This window comes from Thalassophryne amazonica, chromosome 1 (assembly GCF_902500255.1).
Source record: "Thalassophryne amazonica chromosome 1, fThaAma1.1, whole genome shotgun sequence".
Lineage (NCBI taxonomy): Eukaryota > Metazoa > Chordata > Actinopteri > Batrachoidiformes > Batrachoididae > Thalassophryne > Thalassophryne amazonica.
In genome coordinates this window covers 6101782-6128302 of record NC_047103.1, presented here as the reverse complement: position 1 = coordinate 6128302, position 26521 = coordinate 6101782, and the positions used below count along the sequence as shown (strand labels likewise).

Here is a 26521-nt window from a genome sequence, read left to right as displayed (position 1 = left end):
ACCTTTATAGAACTTTACAGCTGAAAGACACTTTGGTAGAAGAAAAACAAAAATACACATTTCTGTGCACAAATCATTGATTTTATTTCTTGCACATGTAACACACTATAATTATGACAACAACAGCAAAACCGAGATTGTGTGATATACCATTAGAAATAATAAGTAAATAAATTATAACCTGTGATGATTTACTGAACCAAACTTTACAAAAGTGACATAAGAAGTCAAAAGAAAATCCACAGTTAACATACAAATAATCAGTAAATTATCTTCTATTGCTTCTATCTTGTGAAGTCAAACATATAAAAGTTCCAGATTGTATTCAGCAGATAAACTTTTATCTGATGCAGTCTGTTTCCAAACCCTAAATAACACAGATGACAGGAAACACGACAAAAACATTCTGTGAGGTACAAAAATCAGATTCCAGCACACAAACAATGCACACACCATGAAAAGCTGAAGAATAAGTGAAAGAACACAGTGTGTTAGAATGTTTCATCTCCTGCTAACACTTGTAAAAGTGAACATCTGTCAGTAGAATAAAACTCAACAGACTCACTAGAATGTGAAGTCAAACTCAGGATTAATGATTAAAGTTGGAGTATTCAATCTCCATCCATCTATTCCTCCTCTGTTTATCTTTTAATTGTATCATTACAAAAAACATATTTTTTTGTTTTGTTTTTATTTCTTAAAGTCTTCATGATTTTCCATCATTTCTCCTTTTTTATATTAAAAATGGCTTTATTAAAGACAGATCTCAGGTTTCAAAACTTCTCTTCTTTCTACATCCTCACACCTCCTTCCTACATCCTAGGTTTCCTACATTTCCCATAATGCCTCTAATATTAACTCAACACATTATGAACCAATTACTGATAAAAGAAAGTTATACAAGTATATAATAACAATACAATTAAAAATAATTTTATATGAATATGTGGATGATTTATTTAACTTAATTTTTAAAAAATGTAACAAAGATTCAAAGTAAAATAAAACACCAGTTTATATGTTTCCAATAAAGGTATGCAATAACTGCATCATATTAAACTTTTTAAAAGTATAACCATCTGTAAATTGTTTTACTCATTAGTTGTGTGACTGAATAGTTTTCTTTTAAATGCGCTTGTTTTTCCATTTCAGTACTGTCCAGTAGGGGGCAACATAATCCTTGACAATATAAACTAAAGCACACTTTTAAAGAATGTTAAATTAAGATTTTTATACAACCTATGCCACGGGAGCCCCTGGGGGCCAAACTGTGGGGACAAACCACCCTCTCACGGTGAATGAATGAATTTAAAGGAAACACTAACATTTGTTTCGTATTGTAGAATGTCTTTTTCTTTTTTCTTTTTTTTGGATATCTTACAGACAAACGTCCTGTTGCCTCACTGAACTCTGGTCTTTAAGGAGTTAATACGAGTCACTGAGTCAGTTTTCATACACAATTATCACAGTGGCCAAAAAAATTAACAAGACAAAAAAAAAAAAAAAATCCTGGAATCTAAATGATTTTTTAGACAGATTTTGGGGTATTTTTCGGCTCCAGTAACATGACCTGGAATAAACATGACACCAGCGCTGGTCAGAGGTCAGAATAATCTCTTCTTCCTGATGGATTTCTTGTGTGACTTAATTAAAGTGACGGCTGTCAAATGAAGACGTCACACTTTGATTTCTGAGGAAAACTGGATGTTTATCATCAAACAGACAAACTGTAAAGTACATAACCCACTGTTTCAAAGGATTTTAGGACCTGTTTATAGCAAACTGGCTGTCTGACCTCTTCTTCTTCTTCTAGTTGCAGCACTCCACATAATTTGCCGGCAGCATTCCGGACTTCCCGGTTCTCTGCACGGTGCCGTACATCCAACCCTCGTCGATTGGCTGAGCATTGATGATGACATCACCGTCGCGGAACGAGACCTCGTCGTGGTCCTGTGCCGCGTAGTCGTAGAGCGCCCGGTAAACACGCTGCAAACAAAGCAATAAATGTTTTACACATCAGCTTTATTCTTTTATTATTATTATTATTATTATTTTGGATTTTTATTTCATTCATAAAATAAAACAAAAACACAAGAGTAAATAAAATTACCAAGTTACCATGAATGAAAAGGAGCAGAAAGAAGTAAAAACTTATAACATCTGCCCCCATCATACACAAGAAAATATAACAGTTCCATCAAACTTTAACAGCCATATGGCTTTTTTAAGACACAATACTCATAACGCATAGCACAGAGCAGTTTAAAAAACACGACTCTGAAATTTCATATTTTTTCAACAGACAATTTTAAATTCTTTTAAAACACATACATTGACTTAGAAATTTTTATTTCATCTTCAAGACTGTTCCATAAACCAACACGTCTGACTGAAATAGACTTTCCTTTAGTTGTAGTTCTATACCTGGGTTTTACGAAAACTTCACTTCCTTTCAATTCATATTTACTTTCTCTTTTGGTAAATCTATTTTATAGATTAATAGGTAATTTTTTTAAATGAGCTTTGTACATAGTTTTTAAAATATTCATTTCTACCAATTCAGTAAATTTCAAGATTTTCAACTGTATAAAAATTGGGTTTGTTGGACTTCTGTATCCACTTCCACTCACTATTCTCACAGCTCTTTTCTGTAAAATAAAAACTGGATTAATGTAAGTTTTACAAGCACTTCCCCAAACTTCAGTACAGTAGGTATAATTTTCACATACCCATTTAAATGTTAAATATGCCAAAAGAAACATGAGGATATCATCAAAACAGGAAGACAGAACACAAAAACAGCTCATTAACATGAAATAAAACAATACATGACAAAAGCAAAATAAGATAAATACTGTTGTAAAAGGTACATCCTTTCTGTTTGTATGGATAATTTTACAAAATAATTTTACAATTTTTTTGTATTTTTATGTGGTATCACAGTAAGCATTTACTTTGATGGTCTCCGTCATGACTTTGTGGTTCTAAGTAATGAATTACTAATAAACACACATTAGATGATTATACACGCACACAGTTGTGCAAGCAGGGATGATTTCAGATCTTTGTGTGCATGTAAGCAACATAACTCAAAGAGGTTTGAACCAATTTAAAGGAAACTCAACAGAAAGATTGAGGGTCAGTGAAGAACAAAGTGATTTAATTTGGAGAAGAATCTGTTTAAAGTCAGGGTCACAGGTCAAGGTCAAAATATTGTCCCAGTACTCGTATATCAGTGATATTTAGAGTACTAATTTGAGAAAACGGTTAAATATACACACCTATGGTTACTATGAAACACTAATAATCAGTCAAACATCACCTTTGACCTTTGGTGATCTTGAAAGGTCAAGATTAAGGTCATGTTTAACTCAAACAGTTTGGCGTTTGGCTCTATGGGGCCTTAACATTTCAAATCTGTCCAAAACTGAACCCCTTTATCACGGACTAACTCCCAACCCTTCCACCAGGTTAAACAGTTATGACCTTGAGTTTGACATTTCAAAATCATCCAAGGTCAAACATGAGTCCAAGAGAAAGTGGATATGATTTCATACAAGTGTTCAATATCCCCACAAGTGTACTTTAATCAATTCAGTGCCTTTATATACACAAGCACTGAGTCAAGATTTTGACCTTGACCTCTAACCTTGACTTTAAATAATTATTTCTTCAAATCAAATCACTTTGCCTTTGTCTGAGCCTCCATCATTTCACCAAGTTTGATACAAATTTTCAATTTATTTTCATTTATATTGCGCCAAAATCACAACAGAGTTGCCTCAAAGCGCTTCACACAGGTAAGGTCTAACCTTACCAACCCCCAGAGCTACAGTGGTAAGGAAAAACTCCCTCTGAGGAAGAAACCTCAAGCAGACCAGACTCAAAGGGGTGACCCTCTGCTTGGGCCACGCTACAAACATAAATTACAGAACAATTCACGGACGAATATACAAGAAATGCTATTGGTGCACAGGACAGGAGGATCGCCAACACAAACACAACTCCCATCTGTGGATGGAGCTGCACCTTAAACAGAGAGAAAAAACAGAATCAGGCATCAGAAAGACAAAAAAATACTGTATAATTTGCCAGCATTAAACAACAAGAAAAACAGAGAAATACTAAGGTGATCGCCAGCCACTAGCCCTAATCAGATGAAAACATTTTGAGTTATGCCGCTCAAACCCACACAGACACAGAGGACGGGGGTATGTGCTACCATGACTGTAGTGGGTCCAGGATGTACCATGGTGGCGGAGTGCGGTGGGGAGGTGGCAGATCTGACGGACGACATGCTGGTCTGGTGCATGTAGCCATGGTGATACTGCTGCTGCTGCTGGTGCATGTGGATGCCCTGCTGGTACGCTCCAGGAAGGACAGGGGCTGTGCCAGAGAGAGAGACAGTTTAAAGTGTGAAAAGCGCAATGCGAGAATTCCCGCTGACATAAGCAGAATGTGGATTTCAGGGAAACTGCAAAGAGATGCTTCATTCAAAATGTTAAAATTATGCAGCAAAGACACAAAAAGATGCTTTTCAGTGAATTAGTAACTTGTTTTTTTTCTCCCTCCTGAACCAGAAGTCTACAGCTCAGTGACCACGCCCCTCAGCCGTGCCGCTGTAGCCCATATCCATGTTCCGTTTGTGATTTATTTATTTATTTTCAGAGATGGTCCACTATGGAGGCCTCAGAACTGACTCGGATGATGTTGTCATCCTGATGGCTTCAGGACACGGTTCTGTTGGGAACCACGATTTTCTGCCTAAAAGTAGCTGAATGCTCCTTACGACTGTTACTTCATCAGGTGATGGACTTCCAGGAGTGTGTCATCTTGTTCATGAGTGGGGGGGTTGAAGCGTGTGATTGACAGGCAGGTGGGTGGAGTTACCACTCATCTGTATTCCTCCTGACCGTCATGGAGGTGAGCCAGAAGACAAAGTGTTTGATTAGGACAACTCCCTGTGGACATTCTCTTGGGACTTGAGGTTGACCGAGATACTAGAGGGATTATATCGGTATTTTCCATCTGGAGTTGGGACCCCACAGGAGAAACCTGAGGATGTAGCTGGTCAGAGGGCGGGGCGAGCTTACTTGGCCCGACAAGGTAAGAGGTAGACAATGGATGGATGGAAGTGGGACTTTGATTAGGAAATAATGTGACTTGTATAAAACAGAGACCAGAACACAGGGTGAGAAAGACCAAAGACTAAAAAACAGGAGGTGGAGCTGAAGATGCTGCAATTTTCCTTGGGAGTAAAGAGGATGGACAGGATTAGGAATCAGGACCGTGCATTTAGGACTGCATGGAGACAATTAGAGAGGTGAGATTTTGATGGTTTGGACATGTGCAGAGGAAGGACACAGGGTATATAGAGAGAAGGATGCTGAGGATGGAGACACCAGGCAGGAGAAGAGGAGGCTTATGTATGTGCTTTGGGAGGACATGCAGGTGTTTGGTGAGATAGATGAAGATGCAGAGGACAGGGTGATCTGCTGTGGTGACCACCAGTGAATGCAGCCAGAAGGCGACGAGGACAAACCACACATCAAAAACCTCCACACGTGAGCGTGACCGTGTCATCACACCGTCTGACAATTATACCAGGTGTGCTGCTGCGGTCCCAGAAGTCAGAGGTCAGTGAACTGACAGACTGGCTGTGGGTGAGCGACTGCTGCGAGCTCTGCCGAGACAGTCTGCTCTCAGCTCGCTCTGCAGCCCATCGCCACCAGGGGCAGCGTAGCACCAGAAGAATTATCAAAAGAGGAGACAAAAGGATGGGGAAGAGTTCAGTGAATAAAGATTTCATTTGTACATGCAGTAGATACTTTAAACCTTTAACACCACGACTTCTAAACCTGCTGCAGATGCTAAAGTTAACTCACAATTTAATAGAATAGAATGCTTTTTATTGTCATTATACACAAGGTACAACAAAATTAAAAGACAACTCCCATAGTCCAAAGGTGTAAAAGTAAATATAAAAAATATAAAAAGACAAATAAGAAGATATATACATGTATTTACAAGGGAGCCAGTAGGTGTATATAAATAGAAGTCTGTGCTATTCACTGCATTCACCTTTATAAAAAATAAATGCAATGAATGGTGTAGACTGAAGGCTAAAGTGCATTCAATACTCGTATTGCACTTGGGTAGAACATGTTGGTGAGTCTGGATGTGCGGGCCTTGATGGACCGGTACCTCTTTCCTGAAGGCAGCAATGAGAACAGGCTGTGCCCGGGGTGTGAACCATTGAAGCTGATGCTTCTGGCCCTGCGCAGACATCTGGTGTTACAGATGTCTGACAGAGAGGACAGCTGCGCTCCTATGATGTTCTGTGCTGATGTCCTGACTGTCTCCAGAGCCTTCTTGTCAGCCTGAGAGCAGTTCCTGTACCACACCAAGATGTTGTTGGTGAGGACGCTCTCTACACAACACCTATAGAAGGACAGCAGCAGTTCCTGGGACAGGTTGACCTTCCTCAGTGACCTTAAAAAGTACAGACGCTGCTGTGCCCTTTTTACAAGGGCATTGGTGTTGCTGCCCCATGTCAAAAAGGTGCATTACCGTAGCAGCGTACAGCTACTGTCAATGTAAAGATTTAGCAGCGTAATGGCGCCCTCTGCAGAGAATGAAGCAACACTCCCTCTGTGTGTGCTGTAAGCAGAGCTTTTCTGTTCCTTCTTATCACAGCTGCACTGGTAGCATGTGCACAATTAGTGCACGTGAACACCACCTGACCAAGAATGTAGCCAGAATAAGCTGGTGTTTGTTTCTTCTCGATACGGTAGGTGTGTGTGTGTGTGTGTGTGGGGGGGGGGGGGGGGGGGTGTTACTCAATGCTTTATAGCACCTTTAAAATATGGCACCCAAAAATGGTGAGTGAAATGGCATGCAGTGAACTAGAGGGCGCTAGAGTAAAGCCCAACAATCCCTCTGATTACGATGTTTGCTGTGTGTTTGTCCCTTTGCCAGGAAGATATCTTAAAAAAAAGTCTCAGATTTCAAGAAAATTCACCCCCCCACACTCCCACTCACACATTATTATTATTATTATTATTGTCATATTTATTTAATTAATTAATAAATAATAATAATAATAATAATAATAATAGTCATTTTTAACATAGATTTTTTTTTATATCTGGCTGACAAAGAGACAAACAGATATATTTATTCCTCAACAGTAAGAATCAAACCAGCAACCACGTGAATAAAACACCAGGCTGTGAGATCAGTTAAATAACATCAAACGCCCTGATGGAGCTTAGCTACGTCTCCAAACATCTGGAGATGTTTCTCCTCCAGTTTCTCGGGTTAGAAAGTGAGCAGGAAGTGAGGCGGACGGACTACCAGACATTCTGCGGAGGCTTTTGGACTGAATGTTGTCTTTCAGAGGGTCAAAGTCAAAGATGGACCCTGGATCTGTCCTCCACACCTTCAAATCTTCAGAGAGGAGGGAAAAGTCATTTGGAGATTTTTTTTTTAATAAAATGACAAATGAGTAAATCAGTCATCCAATAAAAATGTATGATCCTCCAAAGAACAAAAATGATTTTTCTCGTAATTACAAGATATATTTTAAAACTTCCTGGCTCCGCCCCTTTATCTGGGTATCTGGATTGATCCCAACATGTTCCAATTCCTATTCCACAAGAGTGGAACAACACATCGTGTATTGTTTTGAATGTATCTTGGGGCCTGTATTGAATCTTTTTTTTTTTCTTTTTTTATGAGGATCATGACACCAAGAAATGTATACATTTATTCATGAGTTATAAAATAGCCCTGAGACAGACTGGCATCCTGTCCAGGGTGTGGACAGGACGCCAGTCTGGGATAGGCTCCAGCAATCATAGGACATGACCCTTGACCTTTGACCAGTGACCCTTAATTGAAGCAGTTGAAGATGAGTGAGTGAGTAACGAGTATAAAATCTACAAATATAAAGTGCATAACATCAATTTGTTTCTTTAAAGTTAAATACTCAGCACAGCTTACATTCTACATAATTATTGTGAACAGCGATGTAATTATATACACCTTACTGAATTTTCATGGATCACGGTGTATATATCCTATCATAGGGTTAATGTATTGTTCCACTCTAATCTTTATAGTGTGGTGCCCGAAGAAGCAGTTAATTCATACTGATGCAAAACGTTACTCTTTTGGTACCAAATTAAAGCTTATGGTCTCAGGAACAATTTTAGTCCAAGTGGGCAATAAGATATAATCATTATTATTATTAATTGATGTTCCAAAATGTATACAATAGTTATTTGAGGAAGTTCCAAAATAAATAAATAGTTTGTTTACTTAGTACATTCACATTTACTTCGTTTACGTAGTAAATGTAAATCAATTTCACTCATATAATTAATAAATGTCAATGTCACATAGATTATCAGTAAATATGAATCAGTTTATTTAGTAAATAATTTAGTAAATCTAAATTATTTTTGCTCAGATACTTAGTAAATATGAATCAGCTTTCCTTGTGAAACTGACTAGGATTTACTAAATATTTTTTGGCAATATAACTCTTCATTTGGCGTGCTATTACTAAATCCAACACATTCCAACTGTTGCTTTTATTAACATGTACTTAATTTTTTGTTTAGGTTTAGTTAATGTATTCAATACTTTTTAATCAGAATTATAGAACTTAAAATCTATTCAATTATATTATGTGTCACTTTGTTGCTACAGTTGTTTAAAGTAAACATTTTTTACAGTGAGAAATGAAACTAAACTGTACCACTCATCTTGTCAGCACATTAGACACAAATCCTTGGCTTCACTAATCAGCAAAACTCGCAGCTTCGTGATGCTTAAAAAAAGCAGCTTTAAATTTCCTTACTCCGCCTCTTTTTTAAATCTCCCTCAGACTGTGATGGACCCTGTTCTATGCCAAGTCCAACAGCTTCAACAAGTTTTGGGAAAACTGGTTATAGTAATATACCCCAATTTCCAATTATTAAAACTTATAATTTACTGGCTCCGCCTCCTTTATGCAGATCCACCCCAAACCAACAGAAGCTATTTGCATCAATTTGTACGTTCAGTAAGAAACACTGTCAGAATGTTTTCCAGGACAGACCAGAACCTTTTATTTAATTAAAATAAATTTTGTAAAAAAAAAAAAAAAAAATAATTGTTATCATAGTAGCATGTATGTAATCAACCATTTCCTGTCTCCATATCAGACCACACCTCCTCCAAAAGTTTAATCAAAACACTGGTCACAAGTAATAAAAAATATCCTTCAGTTTCCACTGACCCACGATGATGCCTCCAGGTCGTCTGTCTGTTTCCGTCCCGTGTGGGTGGATCCTTTTGTTGTAGCCGGCTTCTCCCACCATCTGATTGGCTTGATGGTAACGCTCCATGCTGGGGTCTAATCCCAGGGAGGAGCCACGCCCACGTGTCCGCTCAAAGTCTTCATGGTACTTCGCCTAAACAAAGGTGAAATGCGCACACAGAAGGGGTGTTACCATCACACACGTGCGCACAGAGTGTTACTGTGCACGTACACACACACACATCATGGTGCATTTGGTCAGTGAGCCAATAAAACAACACGTAGAGAAAAATATACATTTTTATTTATCGCCATTTTGGAGACACACACAGTGCTGTTAGTGTTGGCATTCCCACGCCAATCATGTTAGCTCCACCCACAGCCCAGACAGGAGCCATGGCAACCACGTTTCTACCATGGAGACAGAATCCTGTGACTTCCTGACACGCCTGTACTCGGGCGTGTCCAGCTCGGTGCAGCTCCGCCCCCTTAACTCTTGCAGCCCCCGCTGGTACTTCACCTGTATACACACACACACACACACACACACACACACACACACACACACACACACACACACACATACACATACACACACACAGCAGATGGGAGGAAAAAAAAAAACTAGTGAGAGTAAAAGCTTTGAAAAAAATCAATACAGTCTTGATAAATTCAACTCAAGTGAGCACATCAACCTCCAGTTTCACAGGAAAACATGCCCTTTATTTGATTTTATCTACTACTATAAGCAACAAGGCTGTTGTGCACGACAGCTCTTGAAATGGAGCAATATCTCCACCTGGTGGACATTTAATGCAGGTACAATAGAATTTCACCGGGAGCTCTGGCTTTTTATTGTTTGAATGAAGCAATGTCTGTGCACATTTTGGCTCTACAGAGTTAAATTGTACACACACACACACACACACACACACACACACACACACACACACACACACACACACACACACACACACACACACACACACACACACACACACACACACACACACACACACAGCAGATGGGAGGCGTTACTTTAAAATGTATTACAGAATATTTATCAATTGCTTGTTAATTATTATGACTTGTAACAACAGAATCCTGCTCACTGGTTTGAATTCCACCACAGGAAAAAAATAAAATGAGTGAGAGCAACAGCTTTGAAAAAATTTAAATACAGTCTTGATAAATTCAACTCCTCCAGTTTCACAGGAAAACATGCACTTTATTTGATTTTATCTACTACTATAAGCAACAGGACTATCATGTACCACAGCTTGATATGGAGCAATATCTCCACTTGGTGGACATTTAATGCAGGTACAATAGAATTTCACCAGGAGCTCTGGCTTTTTATTGTTTGAATGAAGCAGTGTCTGTGCACATTTTGGCTCTATACAGTTAAAATGTACACACATTTTCCTGCAGCAGTTTGCATCATTATTTACCTGCTAATTCATCAAAGTTTGATATTTGTTGACTCATGCTATTGTGCTCTCAAAATGAATGGCTTTGGAATAGTTTCTGGGGGGGCTGTTTGGGTGGGGGACTGAAGGATGCGGTGCATGCTGTGCATTAATCTGCGTTGTTGCCGTCTTCCCATCAGTCTTTGCAGCAGCATGTGCCGTGCACGTGCAGACTGAAGTGGGATGAATCACGTGTTCTTACAGAGCTGATGTTCTCCTGGTTCCGGCGGACTCGCTCCATCTCTGGCGTGTCCATCATTGCGGTGCCACAACCCACTTCCTGCCGGTACTGGACCTGAACAGAACCTGGAGTCAGCACCAGGACTTCCTCACAGCCTCACAACAACACTTCACTTTGCATTTTATATTCTTATGTCTGTAATGCTGCGTTACAGCGTGCATTTCTAACGGGGTAACAACATCTTGGAGCAAATTCTATCCTGAATTTTCTTTGATTTTCTCAGCAAATAAAAGGTTTGCATAAATATTCTGCACAGATATTCAATGCAGATTTCAAATTTAATGATAATAGAATATTTTTGGAGTTGAAATCTGCTGTTTCTCATTTACTGTGGGTTAAAAAGTGCCCAGTATAAAACCATAAAGACAAGAAATCAGTGACATCAGCTCCCTGCCTTTATGACATCATTTGTGTTTGTGTGTGTGAGTGTTTATGTGTGTGTGCACACGTACGTCGCTGATCTTCTTGGTGTTCTCTCGTGCCAGGAGGATTTCAGGTGTCTCTGTGACTGAAGACATCAGACCTCTCATCAGCTTGGAGTCCCAGCAGTAATGCAGCTAGAGGGCGACAGAGAGCTGCTGAGACAGAAGAACTAGGACTGTAGTTAAAACCCAGTTTTTAAACCCTGCAAGGGCCAAAGGTCACCACAGGAAAATGTGCTGTTTGTTTTGTTTATTTGTTTAAAACTTCAAGACACTTGAAAGCAGTAGTGTGTCCAGACGTATTTGAATGGGGGACCTTGGGGCGGGGGGGGGGGGGATTAAGTAGGGGTGGAGGACATCATATTAGCTTAGCTGATTAAAAACCATAATGTTTAGATTTAAGGCTGATGATCTGTGAACTATCAGAGTGATAGTTTCTCACAAGGATAAACGTTGTGATGTCCAACCCAGATGACCAAAAACAACATAATGATTATTGTCATTACACATTTAACTCACACATTTCTCATCAGAGTTCAATTTAAGCCCCGCCTCTGAGTGGGTAGATAGCCAATCATAAAGGGGGGGGGGGCACCTCGGGATGGCTGAGCATATTCTCATGGTGGCCATTGCCATCCAAGGCCACCCCCTGGACCCGCCCATGCTTCATCTTAATCTTGACGCCTCGTGGAAACAGAGATACCAAACAAATGTCAAGCATATTTCTTGATATATAACATATTTAATTTTTTTTTAGAGCTCATGAAGATAATCTAGATGGAGGGTGAACAGGATTTTCAGTGAGGACCCCAGGTTGCCTTGTAGAGTTTGTCCATGTGTACAAAGACAACAACGTGTGATGCAATTTAGACCAAACTATTAAAAAAAATATATATCACCTATCTGCTGGTCACATGACCTTTGACCTTGGTTGAACGTGAAAGCTCAGACTCAAATTGATCAGTGTATGGCGGTATCGCTGTACGCATGTTGCTCTCTCTCTCTGTGCACTTCTCCTTTATTTAAAGCCCTCACGTGTTAAATGAAGCTTTTGCGATTCGGTGGGTGTGTTGTCGTGTGCGCGCTCACGGAGCTGACATGTCGCTGATTGGCTTTGACTCGTGCCATCTCTGGAGTTTCAGCAACCAGACTGTAGCTCCCCTTCAGACGCTCCGCCTCCTCTTTGTAGCGCTTCTGCAGAGGTGAAGAAACACGATTCAGGTGTGCACTCCTGCAGAACAGTGGTGGGTGGAGCTAATCGGTGCTCACCTGGCTGTAGATGTCTTTGAGGTAGGAGGCGTGCAGCAGCTCGGGCGTGTCTGTTACCGTCCCGTAGGAGTTTTCTCTGAGCTGCTCCGTCTGCTTGTAGGATACCTGGAATGTGCACAGGGTGAGAATGGATAACACTGCGGTTTGAAGCAGGTTTCATTGTGACTCTCATGCAGCCTGACGTAAGACCTGGCTCTGGATCTCTGAGGCTTTCCTGGCTCTTTGGATCTCCAGGACGTCTGCACTGATCTCCATGCCTTTACCCACAACCTCCCTCTCCAAGTCTCTGCGGTACTCCTTCTACACAACACACACACACACACACACACACACACACACACACACACACACACACACACACACACACACACACACACACACACACACACACACACACACACACACACACACACACACAAGCAGGAGCCATGTCAGAAGACCTCAAGTGCTTCATGCAGCCTGCTGAGGATCAGATCTCTCCAGTGAGGATGCTTTGGCCCCTCCCCACTCTTCCAAAGCACTGTTTGAGGTGTGTGTGTGTGTGTGTGTGTGTGTGTGTGTGTGTGTGTGTGTGTGTGTGTGTGTGTGTGTGTGTGTGTGTGTGTGTGTGTGTGTGTGTTACCTCATTCAGTATTTGATTGGCATTCTTAATCCTCAACAGTTCGGGCGTCTCCTCGAGCCCCATACCAGACAAGCCCCGCCCCTTCACCTCCTGTTCCAGATCTTTCCTGTACGCCTTCTGCAGAGAGACGCGCAAAAAGAATGAACACATGCAGGCTTTGATTCATGAATGAGGACGACTGGTGCAGAAACTCTAATCCAGCCGTTAAGGAATTAACATTTAAATGTCTCTGTCTTTAGTTCCTGTCTCTCATCACTGTGTCTGAAAAATGTATCAAACAAAAAGACGTCAATGAAAACTTTTTCTCAGCCTAAGTTATAAAAATGTCTCATTACACCATGAAAAAGGCCTGTTGCTTATTTGGAATACTGATCACATCATGTCAGGACACTTTCTACGATCGCCCACGATCCAAAAAAGTGCAAAAACAAGATGAAACAGCTTAATCCAGTTTTCCTCCTAACAGGCTGGTTTATAAAATGCAGACCTGGCAACCCACCCAAAAATTAAAGAAAGCCCAAACATGATCAAAAACCGTGACAAACACTGATTCGGCTTCAACTTTTTTTACCCTGACGGAGCACGATCAAACAAATCTCAAGATATTCTCACTACTAATACCCCAGTTATGGTCAGGTTTAGGACAAGGGGACACACTTACATCATGGTTATGTTTAGAGTTAGGAGAAGGGGTAGGGTTAGAAACGGTAAAAAAACAAAACAAAACAAGAACAACAACAAAAAAATGCATCACAAAAATGTTACTCATCTCGTGACGGAGGCATGAAAAAAGGGAGAGACTGTGCTGGAAATGTCACGTGGTTAAGCAAAGGTAAAGTTTTCCCTTCATCGGCCTGTGATCTCCAACACTCACTGGATCGGTTCGCAGCCGAGTGTGAATCAGCTGGGATGAGGATCAGCACCTCTAAATCTGAGGCCATGGTTGTCAGCAGGAAACCGATGGATTGCCTACTCCAGGTAGGGAATGAGGTATTGACCCAAGTGAAGGAGTTCAAGTACCTCTGGGTCTTGTTCACGAGTGAGGGGACGATGGAGTGTGAGACCGGCCGGAGAGTCGGCGCAGCAGGGGCGGTATTGCATTTGCTCTACCGTACTGTTGTGACAAAAAGGGAGCTGACCCAAAAAGCGAACCTCTCTATCTACTGGTCAATCTTCGTTCCTACTCTCACCTATGGTCATGAGGGTTGGGTCGTGACCGAAAGAACTAGATCGCGGGTACAAGCGGCCAAAATGGGCTTCCTCAGGAGGGTGGCTGGTGTCTCCCTTAGGGCCCTGTCCCACTGGGGAGAGGATTAATTGCACATGAATTGAGTACACAAATTACGGGCGTTCGTTGTCGTCCGCAACAAAAATGGACAAAAATGACAAATGTCCCAGGATGAATTACGGATATATTAATAATATATTGCAAATATATGATGAACAATCACGGTTGTATATCGCATGTATTGAGGAAACGGATCCGACATATTGCGAATATCATGGTAGTATTACACGTGTTGTGCGTGCACGGCATCTGCATTGCGGTCATAAAAGAAGCACACTCGGGCCGTCAGCATCACTATTCACACCAACAATACAGCCTGTGGAGCATTTGCTGGACTTGGACAAGTTGATTGGAGTAAAGAAGCAGTGAACAGGGTGAGTGGTGACGTCAGCGGATCGCATCAGAGCGCAGCTCATCTGAACGGTTATAACAAGAAGTTAAATCTGTTATAAACAGGAATAAACAGCGTAACAGCTGCTTACAAGAAGGAAAAAACACACAACTGTTTTATCAAGCCTTGACAATGTAAACAAGTCAAATAATACCTTTTTAGATGACTCAAAATGCTTTCTGCAGCTTGTTAGCTGGAACGGCCCAGCTGCAGCTTCCTCTGTGATTCAGGAGGTGATTAGAGCCGTTTTCAACAGCCAATTTGCAGAATAAAATGATTAATGTGCCATGAAATTATTATTTTATGTAGGCAGCATCCAGTGCAGAGCGCGTGGCAGCCGGTAGAACAAAGAACGGCGTCCAGCTGTGAACACAGCGCATCTGATTTGCATCCGCCGCAAATCAGATGCAAAGCAGATGTATTAAAAATGCTTTATTCATGGCCAATCTGTATGCAGTCGCTACAGCTTATTTTAGTTCGTGATGTGGACATGATGGGCATGCAAAATATCCGTTTTACACACTGTCTCAGTCCGCTGCCAAGCCGCAAATCCCTGTCATATCAGCAGATGACGGCGAATATACAGGGCATAGATTGAGTATGTTTGTGTATGTATTGCGTATGTATGGAGTATGTATGGAGTATGTAAGGCGGATGTCATCCGCAGCCAAAATTTTGTGCAGCTCCAAAATCTTGGCAACGGAAAAACGTGCCTCTGCAGATAATTGCGGACATGTGCGGGTGTCGGCCGACTAATACAAGCATGTTTCATGCATACTGCGGATGTTAAATGAATATGAACCAATTTTGTGCCCAATCCATACGCAAATCCTCCTAAACACCAGCGGGACCGGGTCCTTGAAGATAGGGTGAGAAGTTAGGTCATCTGTGGGAGGCTCGGAGTAGAGTGCTGCTCCTTCGCGTTGAAAGGAGCCAGCTGAGGTGGTTCGGGCATCTGGTAAGGAAGCCTCCTGGGTGCCTCCCAAGAGAGGTGTTACAGGCAGGTCCATCTGGGAGGAGACGCCGGGGAAGACCCAGGACTAGGTGGAGAGATTATATCTCCACATTGGCCTGGGAACGCCTCGGGATCCCGCAGGTGGTCTGAGGTGGTCAATGTGGCCCGGGGAACGGAAGTCTGGGGTCCCCTGCTGGAGCTGTTGCCCCCGCGACCCAAACCCGGAAAAGCGGTTGAAGATGAGTGATGAGTGTGATGCCGTTTTAAAGGGGTTTTCATTATCGGATTAGCTTTTCAGATAACTTTGAAGACCATCATTGGACCAATTATCTCCCGATAAGTTCATTCATTCATTCATCTTCTACCGCTTAGTCCAATTGAGGGTCGTGGGGGGCTGGAGCCTATCCCAGCAGTCATGGGGCGCGAGGCAGGGTACACCCAGGACAGGACGCCAGTCTGTCGCAGTCCCGATAAGTTTTGGTCCGATAATTTTTAGACCACTAACATTTTTGCAGATGTACCGTAGTTTTTTGTAGTAGATGCACAGTTTTATCCTCTACAAACAGAGAAGAGCTGGTTCTAGAATAAACTGCTCTATCCTCTGCAAGCAAAGGAGAACTGGTCATAGAAAAGAAAAAAACTCATTTCTTTTGACCCCATACTAATACGCTGGTAATAGCACCCAAGTCATCCAGAGTTTTAACTTATGGTCAGAATTTTAACCAAACTAATTTCGGACAAGTTATTTAAATTAACGTCATGTCTGAAGTTTTATACAGTAAAAATACCAGATATATGTTTTAGTTTTAAAGTAATGCACTAATTTTGAAGGTTTTAGTGTGGACATGGTGTGTGCGCAGTGCATTATGGGAAACGTTCATGACAGGAGAAATGCATTTGAGATGCTCTGATCAGGCTCCACACGGACAACAGCATTAAACTCTTTGTATATTGTTCCTAAAACTCTTGTGAATATAATATTCTCTGGGTTTATAGACATTATTGTGTTTGTTTTATGTAAAAATGCCAGAAGAAACCCAGGCTGCTTCTGCAAAAGCCGAAAAGTCTGTTAAATTGTGATTCAGGCCGTGTGATATAACCGGCGTCAAAATGCATAGAACGCTGCCATCTATTGGTGACTGGTTATATCACAGTGTTGTCGACCACAGGATTTTAAGGATTTTACAGTGGTCCAGCCTCATCGCGGGACCACTGTATCCTGTCAGGGTAAGTGACACTTTCCTACAGCAGGGGGCACAAAGACAGAAGCGCTGGCTCATTGGCTGTTTGGGTTTGTGATCACCGTTGGTTCTATTAGAAGCTATGGCGATGTTTAAACTCAAAATCAGCTTCTTAGTAGCTGAGAGTGTATGGGAGGCAAAATTTAAAGTTATCATTTATCTGTAGCTTCCGATAAGTTTTTAGGCAGTTTATTAGTTTAGCGTTAAAAAAGATAACTTTTCAGTTAGCTGATTACCAGTTATCGAAGCTAACCTTTTGGTTAGCTGTGCCCACCACTGTATATAAATGTTTGGTAATGCTACGTTTACACATAACGACGACAAGTCACGAATGCTACGAAGTACACATTCTTGGCCGTTGATCACGAATGTGATGATTCGGGGCAGAGGTGTCAGGTGTCCTCAGGAACTGCTGCAACCTGTTACCACGCGTTACGATTAATGGCACGTGTTGCTGGAGAATTATCAGGAACCATTACGCACGGTCAAGAATAATGTTCCACGTTGTTGCGTGCTATTGCGCGGAACAGCGCATCGTTAAGTTCTGTCACGTTGTGAACCATATTCATCTAACCGTTGCTAACAATTCAGATCGCTCCAGTTTTTCAGAAGAACTTTGTGACTGCATGCGTAGTTGAGCTCTGTGCCATGTAGTGGCGCAGAGAGGAGGAGGAGGAGACGGACAGAGCCAGATGTGTGGCTTCATGCGGCTCTCGTCTCGCGCATTTCCCCAAACATCAGGCACACGCAGCAGGTGGAACACCTGCAGGAGCGCGCTGAAGAGCACTGAAATTAGACTTTTAGCAGACTTGGTGTCAGCAATCAAACTGAATGTGGTGCAGCAGGGTTTAATTGTGCGCGTGCTTCTTCCTCTGCCAGACTGGAGGAGGTGCAGAGATGTCTGGCTGCAAGTGAGTCTCCTCTCGCTCCTCTGGTTCCTCTGGCTCAGACTCGTTCTCCCGCCCATCTGTTACAACAGCAGGTGGAACACCTGCAGGAGCATCCTGAGGAGGTTCAGCAGGAACTGTGGAATGACACTTGGCTGATTTCACGTCACTATTCCTCTTCAGCATACTGCATCAAACTGAACGCTGTGGAGCTGAGTTTAATTGAGAAAACTGATTCGTCGTGGCGTACAGCGAAATGTGACGCCGCGTTACATGTCAAAACTTGACAGTTTCTGTGTCACTTCGTAATAACGCGTGACAGTCTGGACTAAAAGAACATCACAGGAACCACTATGAACGATGTCACGTTCTATTAAGGATAACTACTCATCAAGACGGATCAATACGCTCAGTTGCGACCTCCACGACGTGAGGCAAAATGAGGGTGGTGTGAGACATTCGTGGAAGATTTTTTGACAGGCAAAAACATGCTCCACGAATGTCAAGAATATCACGCACCAACACGCACTATTAAGAAACCTATTCAGATGCATTAAGTCACATTAAGAATGTCAGGAATGTGTTCAGTTGCAAATCCCCAATGAAAATATATTAACATCCCGGCAACTTTGTCAGTATTTTGTGCGGTTAGGAGGCGTCACGTTGCTGTCCATGAAGGGTTGTTTGTGTTTAGTGGGCAGCATTAGGAGTGTGGACTCTAGTAGTCATATATAAGCTCTTTGTCTGTGCCTCTGGCAGGGAATCTCAGAACGAAGCTCATCTTCCCCCCAACCAGTGACATCATCCGCCTGACTTGCATAAATGGCGGCAGCCGGTCGATGTCAAAGACTCTCAGACCACGACTGAAACAAGGTTTTCTGTAGATGTTTTATGGTCTTTAGAGTTTCTTGAACTATCAAAAGAACACACTTTTTGTGTTTATTCATGCTATAAATAATCTGCAGGTGTTTCTCTTCCCCTTTAAACTCACAGTGAAAACTAATCTCTGCATCATGAATTAAAAGAATTTAAAAATCTAAAAACCAAAATGATGGTGTGAATAACTAAGTGCCCCCTTTGATAGAACACATACAAACCATCACATTTGCATCCAGTTTTCTTCAGACAAGTCAGGGGATGAACACATGAACATTCCCAAGACACTGATTATGTCTTGGACTTTATTATGTAGAAATACAAACAGTGTGACACTCTATGGTAAATCTGTGTGGAGCAGACACTTCTCAAATACTGAGTGACTGTTCAAGGAGACAAATTCATGATGAATTACTTTTCATTATGAGTTTTTAAGGGCATCATTTTCAAAATCTGAATACAAAAAGCTTGAATATTAGATTTGTTTTCTGATGTCTTAAAAATCAAACATGTGAAAGCTTAAGGGTGACAGACTGATGTAGTTTTTATGTGAGTGTGTATGTAAATGTGTAACTTACTGTGTGTGTGGGGGAGTGGGGGTGGGTGGGTTGGCATTACACTTTTTGACTAGGGTGCCAAATTGGATAGGGCTGGCACTGCCCAAAGTTACCACGCACTATCAACGATTTCAAGAATCAGGATGAAATTTCTGAACAGTTCAAAAATTTCATCCCGATTTCAAAACTGGTGGTGATGACGGCTGTAGTGTTCAAGACTGACAAAGATGGACTGTGATGCTTCAAAACGTGCCCCGATTTACTATTCAGGATTAAACTGGAAGGAACGGCGCTCTGTGGAAAAGCCCCAGAAAATCAGTGTTTTTGGGGCTTTCAGCTCAGATGGTCAAATACAAAATGAAAGAAAAAAACAATTCATAGATATCAAAACACAACAATGAAAAATACAAAAATATTCATTAAAAACAATTTAAAACTGTGCAAAGAAATGAATAAAAGATTCCTGCCATCAGCTGTTTTAGTGGTGTAGTGATCACGGGGAAGGTGAGGACACGTTACTTGGCTCAGCAGGCTGCTCGCGTGACGTGCTGTCAGGTACGCGGGTGTCTGGTCCGCGTCCACCAGCGCTTTCCCCTTCACCTGCTCCTCATAGTCCCGCTGATACTCTTTCTGACGGACAGCACGAAGAAAACGACATGAAATGACAGAAACGCCACACAGCAAACAGAGGAAATGTTTGAAGATTAATAAAAAAAAAAAAAAATCAACAAATAAATAAACTTTTACTTTGCTCTGCAGCTTCTGAGCTTCTTTGGACACTTTGTAGGTCTGAGTGTCTCCAAACTCCATCTGACAGCGGCCTTTATTCTTCTCGTACTCCTCTCTGTACTTTACCTGAAACAACAAACGCACATCGATTTGACTGAGCGACAGACGGTGAGCGCAACAAATGAAGCAGTGAATGAGTGAACGTCTCACCTGGCTGTGCAGCACCACATTCTCCTTATGGTGGCGCTGTTCAGCCGCGTCCACAGCCACGTGATACTGAGCCTTCGTCTGCTCGTACTTCTTCTTATACTCCACCTGAACGCACACATCTTATTATTCTATCAGTTTAGCAACAATTCACTCTGAATTCAAAACCAGACAAAAGAACAGCAACAAGTTCCAAAAAAAAAAAAAAAAAAAAAAAAAAATACATAGACTGAAATCATCAGGTCAGATCACAGACGCATTACTGCAACTGTCCATTAGAGGCGCCAGGACACTTCAAAAGATGCATCTGCTGTATTTTCTGGAGTATAACTCGTCCGTGTTATAAATCGTCTATTAGAAAAAATATCCACATGTAAGTCTCATTGGAGTTTAAACTGCACCTGTTCATTTGGGTTTAGTGATTTGATTCCTTGGAAAGTCTTATATAAATAGTCATTATAATTATTATTACTTGTATTATTATTAAAAACAAATATGTGATTTTTCAGTATATAAGTGAAGTATAAGTTGCAAGACCTCCCAAACAAGTAAAAATAAATAATAAATACATGACTTATATACTCCAGAAAATACAGGTATATCAATCTCCAGTAAACACTGGGGTTGGGACGACTAGTTGTAATAGTTGACCGTGACTCGTTAGTACTACACTAGTTGCCTATGTTCTAATTGTCGACCAGTCTGCTGGTACTATGATCTTGAGCAGAGGCAAGTTCAAAGATGTTTGTTTGCTCTAAACAGGTGGAAACAAAACGGTTCACATTTTCCAAACACAGTTCAACTTTCAAAGCGGATGAGCTTCTGTTCCAACACATTTGGTAAGAAGTCAGGTGGAGTGAACTATCACGGACTGCTGGACCCAGGACAGAGATCGAGCAGGAACCAACAGAGTCCAGACCTCAGATCTCTGGCATGACGTCCAACAGCATCATCAACATCGTGTTTGCACAGACCAGAGGTTTAACACCACGTTCTCTTGTTGCATTTGCAATTTGGTAGTTTTGGTCTTTAAATAACAAGAATTTGATAGTTTCATTGCTTAGAGTTGAACTTTAGTGGTTATGAGCATAAGTCAGTGACTCGTGGTATCTGACAAGTCAACTGATGGTTTTCATGAGCTGTTTCAACCTGAGTAAACACACATAACATGTTCCTTCAGAAGAAAGTTCTTTTACTTCTGAGAAAGTTCGACCACATTACACCCATTTTGGCGTCTCTTCACTGGCTTCCTGTCCCTGTGAGATCAGATTTTAAGGTTCTGCTACTAACCTATAAAATTATTCATGGACTGGCACCTCCCTACCTAGCTGACCTAATTAAACCTTACGTACCGCTTTACGTTCTCAGGGTGCAGGACTACTTTGTGTCCCTAAGGTGAATAAGAAGTCTGCGGGTCACAGAGCTTTCTCTTATCGTGCCCGTTCTGTGGAATGATCTCCCTGCATCAATAAAACAATCAGATTCTGTGGAGATTTTCAAGTCCAGACTTAAGACACACTTATTTTCCCTTTCATATGGCTAGCATACTGGTACAGTTTTGTTTTACGCTTTTTACTCTTTTAATTCATTTATTAGTAATTGAAGTGGGCTGCGGCCTCAACTTTACCTAAATTCTGGGTCTTTTAGTGAAGTTTAGGGCTAGTGGCCAGCGATCACCTTAGTATTTCTCTGTTTTTCTTGTTGATTAATGCTGACAAATTATACAGTATTTCTTGTCTTTCTGATGCCTGATTCTGTTTTTTCTCTGTTTAAGGTGCAGCTCCATCCAGAGAGGGAGTTGTATTCGTGTTGGTGATCCTCCTGTCCTGTGCGCCAATAGCATTTCTTGTATAGTCGTCCGTGAATTGTTCTGTGAATTGTTCTGTAATTTATGTCTGTATCATGGCCCAAGCAGAGGGTCACCCCTTTGAGTCTGGTCTGCTTGAGGTTTCTTCCTCAGAGGGAGTTTTTCCTTACCACTGTTGCTCTAGGGGTTGGTAAGGTTAGACCTTACCTGTGTGAAGTGCTTTGAGGCAACTCTGTTGTGATTTGGCGCTATATAAATGAAAATTAAATTGAAATTGAATTTTTATGACATTCCAGCCAGTAAGTGAGACAAAAAATAAGTTGCTGAGATGAATTCAGTCATTTTCAGAAATGTCTCAGAATCACTGATTGTGTTGGAGGTTCTTTAGCCGTTGGATCTCGGTGTCTGCTCCCTGGAGCGTGTGTGTGGGTGTCGTACGTTGCTCTGAAGCTTGCTGGCATGCAGGACGTGCTCCAGCTGCAGCAGGTTTGGCATGTCTGAAGACCCTTCAGGTTTCTGGTTCTGGTTGATCTTATACTTCACCTGAAACAAAGAAAGAGTCAAAATTACATCACAGGCTCAGTGATGACCATCAGACAGCCCCACGCTCTGCTCTGACAGAGGTCTGTTTGGTAACACAGTCACACATTTATCCTTATTATACAGTCAGGACTTCAGACTTCATCAGCTTTTCTTAGATCGCTTCAGGTCAAAGAACAAGGACTGGTGCTGTGCGTCACTGGGTCCTGGATGGCAACCACAGTCAGGTGGAAAGGTGGGCGTGTCCTTGTCCCTCACTAACTGGTACTGAGGCACCTCCATTCTGGATCATGTCCAGGGAAACTGGACACACATGCAAAATGCGGTAGCCTGTGGGTGAGTTTTCCACCATCAGAAAGTCACTTCACACAGATAGATACATGGTCCTCGAAAGATCCTCATTCTGGTCTGATGGCTGGGAAATCCCAGACGACCGGGATCTAAGGACCTGCTGCAGCTTTCACCTGCCTTCACAGCCTGGGGTTACAAGCCATCACCTCCTCCACCTGATCTGCCGTTCAGGATGTCTTTAAATCCTAAATGCCAACAACCCAGAGACATGAAGGTCACTGCAGAAATAAGTGAAAAACGCCACCAACAAGTGGTGCAGGAGGGGCTCTTGGGGTTTTGTGTATTTCTGTTTTCTGCATATATGATGCAGACGGTTCCCCCAAAAAGTACTTCTGATACTGTGTTCCTGTGTGGCAGTATGTGATCAGTGCTAAACCTGAGGATTTTTATTGTCAATGCAATGACAAAAAATTCCATTACAGCTGTCTGTGAGCGGAGCAGCTGCAGACGGCAACAAACACGCTTCTTTTCTGCCTCCTGCATCAGAGAAATGAGAATCTCAGAAGAACCTAATTTTCATTCAGTTGTACTCATGCAGAAAATCCACCAGATGGCAGCATTTCATTAGAAATGGCCAAAGTGATTTGGTGTATATTTTCAATTTAAATGTGAAATTATGTATTTGGGTGATTTATTATTTGAAACATGGGACATCAGAGACAAAAAAACACTGCTGGATAAACTATTGGCAGGCTGCAAGAAATCCATCACAAGGAAATAGTTAAAAGTAGAACCAGCCACCAATGAGGAGTGGATTGAAATTGTTTATGAGATTTATGCCATGGAGAAGATATCACTTTCCCTCAAAGTTCAGAAAGAAAAATTTAATAGGATCTGGATCAAATGGACCAAGTACATGAAACCAATTAGAGCTGATTTCATTTAGCAGTATCAACGCTTTGAGTGAATCAACCCTCTTACCATTTTGTGATGTTTTGATTGTTGGGGGGGGGCGGGGGGGGCACTTCCCTGTTCTGTTTTCTTTTGAGATTGTTTATAACTGGAATAATTAATGATCCAAAAAAAAAAAGTCTCAGGAGGGCAATATGGACAAATTATTTAAACTCTCTGAATCCATTGATTTCTGTGTTCTTGAGTGATTAAGTATGTAAAAATGTATGTGATGGATATTTACCTCTCCAAATAAAAAGATAATTAAAAAAAAAAGAAATGGCCAAAGTGAAAGTCAGCAGGACTGGAAGTGACGCGTATGATTCCTGAGACGTAATGAAGAGAGATGAAGCTCATTCAGCTCTAAAACTTTAAACTCACACCTCATTTATCTGCACAGGTCAAATATAAAAATTAAATTCTACATTTCTAGATGTTTTCCACACATTCTGCCTCCTTGTTTGGAGTCAAAACAGCTTCCAGATTGAGGCACTTATGCAACTCTTTCAGAGACCCCCCCCCAACCTGCATTCAGACCCGTCCTGCAGAAAATCAGTCATTCAGTCACAGAACGTGTCGCGTTCCTGACCACCAGGCAGCGTTCAGCACAACAAAGTGTTACGCAACACTGTGAAGTGGGAACGGCTCTTTTCTGTGGTTGTGTGGCAACAACAACACATGGTCAGATCTGTGTGTGTGTGTGTGTGTGTGTGTGTGTGTGTGTGTGTGTGTGTGTGTGTGTGTGTGTGTGTGTGTGTGTGTGTGTGTGTGTGTGTGTGTGTGTGTGTGTGTGTGTGAAACCTCTTCAGCTGCTCAGACTTTCACCCCACAATTCCTCTCCAACTGCTTCACAAAGGTTGTCATGGTTACGCCCACACATCAGACTGAATTTCGGATCCACGCAGGCAAAGCAGTGAAATGTTCACAGCATAAATTATAATTATAGTTTGATCAAAATCTCACCACGTAAAACCATCGAGTGCTGTTAAATTTAAACTCAAATGCAGATGCAGCTTGTTTTTTTTAGAAACAAAGGGAACAAAAAGAGAAAGAAAATGTTCCGACTTCATCACCTAATGGCTTTGATGTTCGTCCAAACTGTGAGAAGCTTCATTGTGTTGCTGAGCTCATTGATAAACGTGGACTTGTTTAAATCCAGTTGGATTTTTTAACTCCTGAATGGATGATCTGTCCGTCCTTGTAGTATTTTTGTTTTGTGATAAAAATCTCTTTTGGATGAGTCCGTGCGGACTAAAGTTTGACGGTGATGATGACATTGATAAGGATTCAGTGTCGTCGTGTGACGTCGATGCTCCGACCTCGTCTCTCCCTGATGATACTTGTGGTATCGTGGAGTCACGATTAGTCCACTGCATGTCCCCCCCCCTTGTATCTTTTAGCCTCGTAGCATATCATTGAGGACTCAGTAAACCTAATTGTTTTGCACAGATTACAAAGTGCTAAATTTATATATTGATCTTTGCAGCTTTAATTTGATGCAGTTGCTGTGAAAATCGCACCTGAGTTTCAGCAATTTATAGTTCCAACTGGCCGAGAATTTTATGTCGCTTCCCATGAAGCTTTGTGTCAATGTTGTATACTCAACTCAACTCAACTTTTTTCTTATATAGCGCCAAATCACAACAAACAGTTGTCCCAAGGCGCTCCATATTGTAAGGCAAGGCCATACAATAATTATGAAAAACCCCAACGGTCAAAACGACCCCCTATGAGCAAGCACTTGGCCACAGTGGGAAGGAAAAACTCCCTTTTAACAGGAAGAAACCTCCAGCAGAACCAGGCTCAGGGAGGGGCAGTCTTCTGCTGGGACTGGTTGGGGCTGAGGGAGAGAACCAGGAAAAAGACATGCTGTGGAGGGGAGCAGAGATCGATCACTAATGATTAAATGCAGAGTGATGCATACGGAGCAAAAAGAGAAAGAAACAGTGCATCATGGGAACCCCCCCACAGTCTACGTCTAAAGCAACATAACCAAGGGATGGTCCAGGGTCACCCGATCCAGCCCTAACTATAAGCCTTAGCGAAAAGGAAAGTTTTAAGCTTAATCTTAAAAGTAGAGAGGGTGTCTGTCTCCCTGATTTGAATTGGGAGCTGGTTCCACAGGAGAGGAGCCTGAAAGCTGAAGGCTCTGCCTCCCATTCTACTCTTACAAACCCTAGGAACTATAAGTAAGCCTGCAGTCTGAGAGCGAAGCGCTCTAATGGGGTAATATGGTACTACGAGGTCCCTAAGATAAGATGGGACCTGATTATTCAAAACCTTATAAGTAAGAAGAAGAATTTTAAATTCTATTCTAGAATTAACAGGAAGCCAATGAAGAGAGGCCAACACGGGTGAGATATGCTCTCTCCTGCTAGTCCCCGTCAGTACTCTAGCTGCAGCATTCTGAACCAACTGAAGGCTTTTTAGGGAACTTTTAGGACAACCTGATAATAATGAATTACAATAGT

General features: G+C 41.7%; 1 protein-coding gene across 5 annotated transcripts in view; it reads right to left on the bottom strand.

Moving 5' to 3' along the window:
• Positions 1–63: 63 nt before the first annotated feature.
• The window catches only part of nebl (nebulette), a 219615-nt gene continuing 193157 nt past the window's right edge, over positions 64–26521 (bottom strand). For 3 of the 5 annotated variants that reach the window (XM_034189279.1, XM_034189348.1, XM_034189412.1), the window contains 16 exons: positions 22707–22811; positions 20465–20569; positions 20273–20380; positions 20045–20155; positions 13331–13447; positions 12898–13008; positions 12709–12813; positions 12529–12633; positions 11470–11574; positions 10979–11071; positions 9723–9827; positions 9287–9461; positions 7357–7449; positions 5605–5712; positions 4250–4386; positions 64–1986 (listed from right to left, as the gene is read on the bottom strand). In XM_034189279.1, coding sequence (XP_034045170.1) covers positions 1810–1986; positions 4250–4386; positions 5605–5712; positions 7357–7449; positions 9287–9461; positions 9723–9827; positions 10979–11071; positions 11470–11574; positions 12529–12633; positions 12709–12813; positions 12898–13008; positions 13331–13447; positions 20045–20155; positions 20273–20380; positions 20465–20569; positions 22707–22811 — 1860 coding nt within the window. In that variant the 3' untranslated portion in view covers positions 64–1809. The remainder of the gene's footprint in view (positions 1987–4249; positions 4387–5604; positions 5713–7356; positions 7450–9286; positions 9462–9722; positions 9828–10978; positions 11072–11469; positions 11575–12528; positions 12634–12708; positions 12814–12897; positions 13009–13330; positions 13448–20044; positions 20156–20272; positions 20381–20464; positions 20570–22706; positions 22812–26521) is intronic. The other 2 variants (XM_034189488.1, XM_034189579.1) reach the window with 2 other exon arrangements.